This window comes from Falco cherrug, chromosome 4 (assembly GCF_023634085.1).
Source record: "Falco cherrug isolate bFalChe1 chromosome 4, bFalChe1.pri, whole genome shotgun sequence".
Lineage (NCBI taxonomy): Eukaryota > Metazoa > Chordata > Aves > Falconiformes > Falconidae > Falco > Falco cherrug.
In genome coordinates, this window is record NC_073700.1 from 57,727,661 (window position 1) to 57,737,891 (window position 10,231).

The 10,231-nt window shown below is 36.9% G+C and overlaps 1 protein-coding gene across 1 annotated transcript; it reads left to right on the forward strand.

Moving 5' to 3' along the window:
- The first annotated feature begins 591 nt into the window (after positions 1–591).
- On the forward strand, positions 592–6,997 carry C4H9orf152 (chromosome 4 C9orf152 homolog). The gene is given in 3 exon segments (XM_005442381.4): positions 592–982; positions 5,760–6,265; positions 6,267–6,997. Coding segments are annotated over 3 exon segments (840 nt in total). The 5' UTR covers positions 592–753; the 3' UTR covers positions 6,372–6,997.
- Positions 6,998–10,231: the final 3,234 nt, after the last annotated feature.

The following is a 10,231-nucleotide window of genomic DNA, read 5'->3' on the forward strand; positions in this document are numbered from 1 at the left end:
TGTTAAAATGTGGCTTACCATGCATTTGAAAAGTTGGTTCACCTTTCAGTAACAAAATGATTACTTCTATAGTTTATTTCATTTTATAGAAAGGCAGAAAACCTGAATGAGTCAGAGTAAAGCACTCCTATGTTCAGCCTCCCAATTCTAAGTGTCATTAGCACATACATTTTTGACTCTGCACCCTGGCCTGAATACTTTTAACACATTCTAAAAAGGGAAAAACAAGCACAAAATCATTAAGGTATAATAAATCCTCCCCTCCAACCACTACTGCCCCAAAAAGCAGTAGCAAAAATGAAACCGGATGAAAGTTAAGGAAGGGAGAGTAGAAGGAAAAAGACAACAGAAAAAGAAACCTGAAGAAAGATTTCCCTGTTGGAACTACTGTCTTGGGAAGGTCACCATGACAGCATCCCTTTAAGAATTAACATTACTACATAAACCAGTATTACTCAGCCCTTTGTGCACCTGACAGTGTTCAATGAGGTTTTGTATTTCACTGTTTTTTTTGGCAAAGCTTCATATGCTCACAACCTTAAGTCAACAGTAAATCCAACTATCCAGTTATAATCATGAGCTTTGTATGCAGTAGCTCCAGATGCACCGCATGAGAACAAGCTGACTGAAATCCAGAATTTCAGAATAGACTACGGAACTACTGAAATAAGTCACCGTACTTAGAAGAAAGTTATTTTTTCATTTAGGAAGATTTCAGATGCTTCACACTTGTTTTCATTTTTTGCCAACACAATGAAGGAAATGTCCTGCCTCTGCATGACTTTTTCTTCCTTGTTGGAACCAATGGTGAAGACTTATAAATACATGACTGGTATTTTTTCAGTGACTCATACCTCAGAGCAACAGACTTCAGATCGTGATAAGCAGCCAACCAAGATGGATGTAAGCTTACTTGAGGAGCAGTATGACCATATGAAACAGAAGCAAAAACTGCAGTCGCACATTATCGTATTTAAAACAGGTATATTTATATTTATGGGGGGAAATGCAAATGTAGATGTAAAGACTATTTCCTTAAATTTTTAATAACTCCTAGTTTTGTTCTTTTTATGCTCAGCTTCAAAAGATGTACAAAGTGAATGCCTCTTCTGTCATTTTGGGGTTTTATTCATTTCACTGAAAGGTGGTCATATCAATTAGCTTTATGGCAGTGAAACACTAACGTGAATTTGAAACAAATGTATCTGAGATACGGTTTTACAGGTTTTACGTCAATAAAATTCTAAACATAAATGGTGACTCTTACAGGAGCCACGTACTTCATGCCTATCATCAGTGTATTTGTGCAACGTATTCTGTAACATTCCTGCTCTCTTGAATGCTTCCATCAGAATAAGCAATTCTGGGTCTTCTATTTCTTTTCTGCTTCTTTATCTGTGTAAAGAAATATGTCCTACAAGAATATAGATAACAACAGCAAATATCAAGTGATTGGCACAAGTTGGGGTTTTGTTCAGAAAACTTATAGTAAGAGTCATAGTAGGTAACTAAGAAACAAGCTTTGAACAAGAGGTCCTGTTTTGAAAGTATTTTCACTGCGTACTGCTTGTAAAGTTAATAAATAGGAAACTAAGAAACAATATGTATCACTCATCTACCTGCTACGTCAGATTTTATATAAGAAACTCTCAAATATTTTAAAGTTTTTATAGACTACTGTTTACAATATTACATTAATATATTCTCATTTACTTTCCAAGTTAAAATGATATTAAGAATACTAAGCCAATTGATGAAGTTGTCTTCTGAATTTAATCACAATATGAAAAACATGCTTCATTCACCCCTCATATTAGTATTTAGCTCAATAAATGCAGAACTTGGGTTATTTAATTTTTTACATTTTTCTCTACATTTTCCAGCAGTTCTAGATTTTGGCTGTCATCAAAATATCATCAAAACAATTTAAAAACCACTAATTATGAACTATACAATAGATCCACTTCTTCAGTATTCATTCATCCAAATGTCTAGAAATCCTTATGTTAAAAGAAATTAAATCTCTGGGAGGAAGAAAAAAATTTATATATATACACACATACATATATATATATATATACAGACACATGAGCTTATTTTATCAGGTCTGAAAAGACAACTAACTTGAAGACAAAACAGCCCATCTAAGCTATAGCAAATATGTAAGTTACTCAAAGAAAGGAAGCAGCAATCTGCATTCAGATTAAATTCAAATGTACCTTCAGATATAATGAAATGAATCAGAGCAGATTTTTTTTGCAAGGAATCTTTAATTGGAAGATTAAAGAAAAGACATAAGAAAGTAGGACTGCACAGTTTCTGGGCAGTTTAAAATTTAGTAGGGCTGGAAGTTCATATACAAATACTTTCACACACATACACATAACCCAAAACATTCACAGAACTAAATAACCTACTGCACTGAACTTCTATCTTTAAACAACGTATATGGAAAGGATTAATGTTACTGTTAGAAGCAGCTGAATTTTGGGGTGTTTTTTTGTTATGCTGAGTTCTCAGTGTCCTAAAAGTTCATCTTATACATTCCCATGGTTTAGAAGCTGGGAAAACCTATGAAATAGGTCAGCACTTTGAACCTGTTATAAGCATCAGTTTCCAAGAATGTATCAAGCAGAAACAAACACTGCCATATTGAGACAGCCCTACACTCCTTAAGTTACGAGCTTAAACTACCCAGAAATTCCAGCTAGTACCAAAAGGCAGTAAACATACGAATCAGTATTTTGCACTGACAGCAAATCGTTTCCCTACCTAGAAGGTAAGCTTATGGCTGAGCTGGGAAAGCAACAACAGCACCACCACAACTGCACACATACGCACAAACCTCAAAGGCCAGACACAAAAACCTCGTGAGATTCAAATCTCATGGAAGGAGAGCACCTTCAGTCCCTCATGGTCTTAAACATCCCTGCCAACGGTCTTTGTTCTAACTATTAGAATGCTAAATTATTCCTGCCTAACAGACCAGTTGTCCTTCCATGATACCACAGGGATTTTGAGCATTTCAGGTTTATTGCACCACAGCTGGAATGATAACTCCAAGCTTCCTTGTGGACTTTTAGCTTCATATGTCACTACCTGTTTGCCAGACATGAAATTGTAGACCTTGAAACAGAACTTAAAATCCACTAAATTCTCTAGTTTTTTGACTGGTGGGTTAGTAACTGAGAAGTCACCTGGAAACAACTTTCTTCTGTTCCTTCCCCAATACACACAGCCCTGTTCATGCTTTTGCCTGTTCCTGATTACTTGAGAACAAAGAGCGTGACAAGATTTGAAAGTCACCAGCTAGAGGAAAATACAGCAGTGTATTCATTATTTATTTGCTAAGAAGCTGAAAAACAGTATTTACTTTAGGAATTAAATGGGAGCATTCAGCACATGCAGTCACAACAGAAAAAACACTGGGGCTCTGACTACAGGGAGTTCTGACTGCAGATATCTCTTCCAAGTATTTCCCAAGCTAACTTGAACTAAGATTAACTGTTGTCACTCCAGAACCTTAAAAGTATCTATGATGACAGCATATGAAGAAGGCCAGATGGTAAACAACCCCACAAAAAGGCTATAATGTAAAATTTATTTAAATAAACAAACAAAAAAACCCCCCAAACCAAAACAAAACAAAAAGAAATCCAAAACCCAACAACCCAGACAAAAGATCTATCTAATTAAAGCTATCTTTAGAAGCTGAGAGAGTGCTGGATGTGCGTTAATGTGACAAAATTCGACATACAGTAGATCAGGACTCTCACATTTCTATCTGAGGTCATCGCTCAATGTTGTGTGCCGCACCTTAGCCAAGGAATTAAATCAAATCTGAACTGAAAAACAGTTCAGACTATTAAAATTGGACTAGATGCATTACTTTGAACTATCTGATCTACTCAAGCCAGATGATAATTCTTCTGATAACCAGTTCATAATGTTCAAGATCAAACCTCATGTTGCCCATCAATGCCAGTCAAGAGTGCAATTACATCCACAAGAACATGCAAAGCTGCATCTCCTCAGTCTCTCAGTTCCTTCTCTCATGCTTTTTCTTTCACACATCAAGAACAAGTCCCAGTTTTTGTAGCTTGGTGCTATACCATGCTGTTCTGCAGAACACACAGGGCTGTATTTTACAAGTGGACTTTTTGTAGCCACCCAAGCTCAGCTTTATTTCCTGGATAAAGTCCACTCATAACTTTGATTCTCACTGCTAAAATAATAGAGAACTGTGTATTCTTATCTCTATGAATGGTTTCACCCTAGGAAACTCTGTTAGCATACTTCACTGTACAGACACACACAAACACATCTGTACCTCTAAGCATTGCATGTGCTTTAGTCTCCTTTTTCCTGGTAACACTGCAGGAGAGCAGAAGACATGGGCTGACATGGTCCTCACTCCCAAAGCCATGCTGCAAAGCTTCAGCAATGAGAGCCAAAGACAATAGTGAAAGCCCCTCATTAGCTGAAACCCTGTTGTACAGGTTCATTTACTGCCAGTAATCAGCTGGGTCTGACATCTTCAAATATTTCCTTGTAAAGATGGTAAGAAAGACAGCTATAAAGAGGGGATTCTGCTGTTGATTTTTTTAAAAAGCAGCATCCTATTCAAACTAGCTTCATTTCAAATTCAGGGTTACCATTCTTTTAAAATGGTTATTCAGACATTTTGTTTCAGAATATAATCAGTACTCTTCTATGTCTACTTTTTTCACTTTAATATGCTTCATAACTCATACTGCAACAGACACAGTTCCTATAACTCAACCCTGTAAATAAGGTCAGCATTCTTCACAACGCCTACTTTAAACTATATTTGTGCTAGCTGAAATATATTTCGTTAGTACTTGCCATATTAACAGCACTGTTTATCTTCAACGTAATGGTTCAGTTTCTATTTGTTTTCAAGGCACAGAAAGCCAGTCACATTCAGTAATTTGATGGCTGCTACATGTAATTAAAGTAGCATTAGCATTTCTATCCCTAATATCTTACACATTTCCAACAGTAACTTTCACACTACTTTAGAAATTAAGCTATAGGGATAGCAGAATAAAATAAAAGACCAGATTCTCTTCCACTGTTATAGCTACTCCATACTATTCATGAAGCAAGCAGATTTTTCCTCACAGCAATCACACAGGCAACATTAGTGTGATAGGCTATTTACATTATTTAGAATGACTACAATAGTAAAATTGCAGTAAATTATTAAAATACAAGCTCTGTGTTAATGATCCCTCATTAAGAAAAAGAAGACAGACATTCACAACTTGTTTCATCTAGAAGTGGTCACAGTATTTAAGTTGTGAATACAAACTTCAAACGGTATCAAACAGAACATTTCTGTCTTTTGAATTACAGCACCTACAAACAGACTGAGCAAGTCCCTACTCACCTTAGGAATTTTTGCTTACAAGCAATTAATTAATGAAAGTCAATTCTCAATCTGTGTTGTTAATGAGTCTTAGAGTACCAGTTAGATTAATATTGACTCAATAAATCTCCATTTTCATTTGACTAACCCTAGGGTACCATTTATGTCCTTAGAACTGCAAAACCCAGCATGAAATATTGCTACGCCACAACCTGGCATCAAAAGAACTTGCATTACTCTCAGCCACAGACGGAAAGAGTACAGATAAATTCATCTGTTAAAGCTCTTCAGTTAAGTTTATGCCACAGAAATTAGACCCTTGATTTTTGCCACCATAGTAACATGCATAAATTTCTTTCTCTTGTAGGTGAACATGAATCTGTTCTGCCAGAACCAATGATCAATGCTGTTTTAATTAATACAAAAGTCAGAAGATCAAAGTCTTTTACAGAACATGCTCCTGTCAGAAAGGTCAGAGTGGAGATGACCAGCAGCAGCAACATACAAAACAACTCACCATGGCATACCCACCTGGGAATTCACCGCCTGGTGCAAGCCCCTTGTCAAGGAGTTACCTGGGATCTTTCCCACTGCAAGAATGGACAATGCAGTTTTGACAATCAGAGACTGATTTCAAAGGGAAACGACAAACTGCAACCCAAGGAATTAGAAGGAGCAAGCAAACCATCTGCGCTCAGTCAACTGGGAAGTTCAAGCATGTTGAACAGTTTCAGTAAAGAGAATAGTAGCAACATTTCAAGCACCTGCCAAAAGCCTGCTCTGAAATCAGCCACTTCGGCAGTTTGGGCACATCAAGATACTTCTACAAAATGCATGCCAGCCTGTAATAAACAGAAATTTTACCCTTTCCCTAATAAAAAAGGGCCCAGAATTTCTGAAGCAGCAAGGAGGCTTGGATTGTATGTCTCACAATGAAGACATTCAGTACTATATAAATCTTAGCCAAAAACTTGACTAAAACTTAAAAGAGCAGGATAGCCTTCCTAGTAACACTGATTGACCTGCTGAGGGTCTACTACTTTTATTAACCACGGAAGTTCCTTACTACATAATATTGTTTTACAGTACAGTGTAAAATTAGATGTCCTCATGAAAATACTGGGCTGCAATGACAGATACTCAATTCTATTATTTGAGATACGACAGCAATTTTATCTTTTTTTTTTTCCCTATTTTCAGGTTACTGATTTTAGAAACTAAGATTTTATCACAGCAATATTTGAAATATCTGAAAAAGCTATAGCAGAGACTAGTAGAACTACTGATGAAGCAACTAGGCTAAATTTCAGCACAGTACTATTTAATTAGACAATAAACAAGGAACAAATGAAAGCACCTGTCTTGAAGGTGATTGGTACACTTAACATATGATTTCATCATTCACTTTCCTCAAAAAAAGATATTCAAGATACTTTCTGATGTATTTTTAAAATCAATGAATAAAACCTCTGCTCAATTCTGTGGTTGTTTTAAAGCAACTTACTAAATGTCATCTTCTTATTGTATATAAATTCTATAATAACATAATGTTGGTTCCTATCTCTCCTCAGTATTTCATTAGAAAATAAAAGTCTGAAACAATTACTTATCTCCCCGATACTGTGTATCAACATACCTTCCTTACCGGAAGTTTAATGCATCTTTTTGCTGTTACAACTCTCTGCTCACAAAGGGGATATAACCATTTCAACTACACAAATATAACTGTAGTAGTACGACTATTTTTTATAGCTAGGGTTTAACATCTTTTCTTGTGGCACAACTGCATCGCAAACCTGCTCAAGTTTTTAAAAGGGAGTAGTTACTGCTGGTCTCCCCTCCTGCCAGATCTTTAGAGGAAGGAGAACCTCTTTTGTGAGTGCTTCTCAATGACAAAAGCATGAGCTATGCATCACCCACTTCTGGCTGCAAGTATTCAGATAGGTCCTTTTCTCAGATGTAGACTTGAGAAAAAATTGAGACATTAAATGTCTCCCCATTTAATGACAATGTTAATTTTAAGCTATACACCTGGCAGCCACTGGCTCTTCTGAACCATTCCATTTCACCTGAGTCCTGAAAACAGATGGTAGAATGAGGATCAGGTGGAAGGCCCGCAAAGCTCTTCATGATCCCTGTAAACAGTCTGTAAGTTCACATCCCCAGTTATCACCACTGTCCGAAAAATCACATCATCCACACACAAAAGGTGAGCAAAAAAGATGCCAGAGATGCTCAGCTGTGGTTTAGGTCCTTCTAGACACAAATTCTTCTGAGCAAGAAAGATAAACCATCCTGTCACAAGGTATCTTGGAAACACTGTTAACACCAATATGCAAATAAAAGCCTATTGTCAAAGAGATAGGAGTGTTATCCATTTCTAAGAGAAACTACCATTTTCTTTGCACCCAATGCCACTTCAAACCATTAATCCTTCATACAATTCCACTGACTTTTGTTGAGCTTGATGGAGGATACTACATCTGGAGATGTTGGCACAGATCTGTCAGAGCCTACACTGCCATTGCAGGAGATCCACAGCTATAAGTACATCACAGTACTTTGTTAAGTCTACAAACACAGAAAAAATATCATTGAATGTCATAGTACTTCACTCCCTCTGGCGAAACACCATTTTCTGTGCCACTCATAAGTTTCAGACCCAGATTCTGCAGTATCCCACACATCACCAGCAGTTAGGCAGGCACCTTGTCTCCTGTGACAGTCCTTAAGATAGTATTGAAAAGCTCTAGCTATTACCAAAAGCCATGGGTGTGCTCCTGAAGAATTTTCTACTCATCCTCAGTAAAAGCAGCAGAATGAAGACACAGGTTTGGGAAGAGGTGTTCATTGTGATTTTTCAGGTCTTCCAGTGTTTTCAATTAACTGCCTGCCCAGATTAGTATCCAGCTCAGATGCTGATTTCTATTTCTGGGTAGGCATGAGACAATAATAAAGAATCATAGCTACATTGGTTTTTTTCTTCACAGTGGTTAAAGTTTTTAAAGAAAGATTAGAAAGAAAAAAGAAGATACGACACAGATATGCATAACAGGTATGTATATAAAAGGGAGAAATTACTAGATAACAACTAGCCCATATGAAATAAGAAAATACTTTAAAAAATTCATTGTCCTTTGATGTGTGGTATACATTAGCTTTCTATTGACTTGTCTTGCTGATTACAGAGTATACAGATTTGCACTCCTGCCTGTCATTATACTGGAGTGTTATTTTTGTTATACCTCCAAGTCTGTAAACCAGAAGAAAACCAAATAAAAGCAAAAGGAATAACTGAAAGGAAAAAAAAAAACCATGTTAGCAAGAGGCCAGCCACTATTACAACTATTAAAAAATCAATTCCTCATCATTTTGCCTAGATACTTGCAATGACACACTTGAGAACATTTCAGTGAAGGCAACTTAAAACTTTTGAAACAGTATCACAGAAAGCTTATAACCTTATCTAGCCACTTACTGTATAAACTATTTGAACTAAACTAATGTTCTGCACTTTTAAATTGATTTTAAAGTGCTTTGAATTCATTATCTTAATTAAACATGGCTCTTGAATACCTTGATTTAAAACTCAGTGCAGGCTTATGCATGGACAAAGTAACTAACCCCTTTGTATGCACTTTCATACAAACACTTTGTCCTTTCCTGAGACTCCTCTAGCATGTTACTGTGCTTTGTACTGACTGGAACTTATTTAGAAAAGTCATTTTGCCTTCAAAGAAGTCTTTGCATTTAATTCCCAAGGACATTATGGAAGAATATTTTCAGTAAATTTTGATTTGTTAGTGGCATAGTTTTAGTTACAAGAAAAGTTGCTATACTTACATTTCAAGAGACTGAAATATTACGCAGGCACATTGTCTAATGAGAAAAAAAAAATATATATTTCCTAAAGCAGCTGTAGTAAAACCAGAGAAACATGAGAAAAAATGGAAAATTTCTAATATGAGAAAGTCCCGGTTCTCAAGTGCACCTTATTTTCAAGGCCCTTTACTGTTAGCTTTTTTACATTTGGTGAACATGGGACAGTAACTTTCATCACTTTGTTCCCATAGCTTTAGCTAAGTTTCAAGCACTGAACTCAAGCCTGCCATAAAAGCAAGTTTACCCTTATTTTATCAGCATGCAAATGACTAATTTATGCACATAGGGGAGCCTGGAATCCTGAAATTCTAGTTCAGCGTCTTGTTCACAAACTCATGATACCTGTGAGGTTCCCATTTCCAAAGCTGCAGCACGCAGCACCCTCATTTTGTCTGCATCACTGCCTAAGGAAAATGTTTTACCTAAGGACAGTCTTGCAGGCCCATGCATTCCGGAATAAATAATACTCCAGTGCAATAATTTCAGTCACACATCAGAGCACTCAGAATAAAATCCTTTTGCTGCTGGGACAGCTGGTCACATGAAAGAATTCATCCACATGAGATAATTATTTCTGGTGTAACCCACTAAAAGAACACTTAGGTCTTTTACAGGCACAAAAACATTCCAGAGACAACTGCCCACCTTTTGAGGGCCTCGTATACAAACACAACATCGAGCAGCCTACCCTGCACAGCAAAATCCCTATGCAGCCTTGCACCCTACACCCACTCTAGGATGTTACAGAGACTCGAAGTAACACTCCAGCACCACCTCAGCTTGAGGTGGTGTTTGGAACCATAGAATCATTTAGATTGGGAATGATTCAGGATCATCAAGTCCAGCCATTAACTTAGGACTGCCAAGTCCATTTGTAAACCATGTCCCTAAGAACCACATCTATGTGTTTTTTGAACACTTCCAGGGATGGCCATTCCACCACCTACCTGGGCAGCC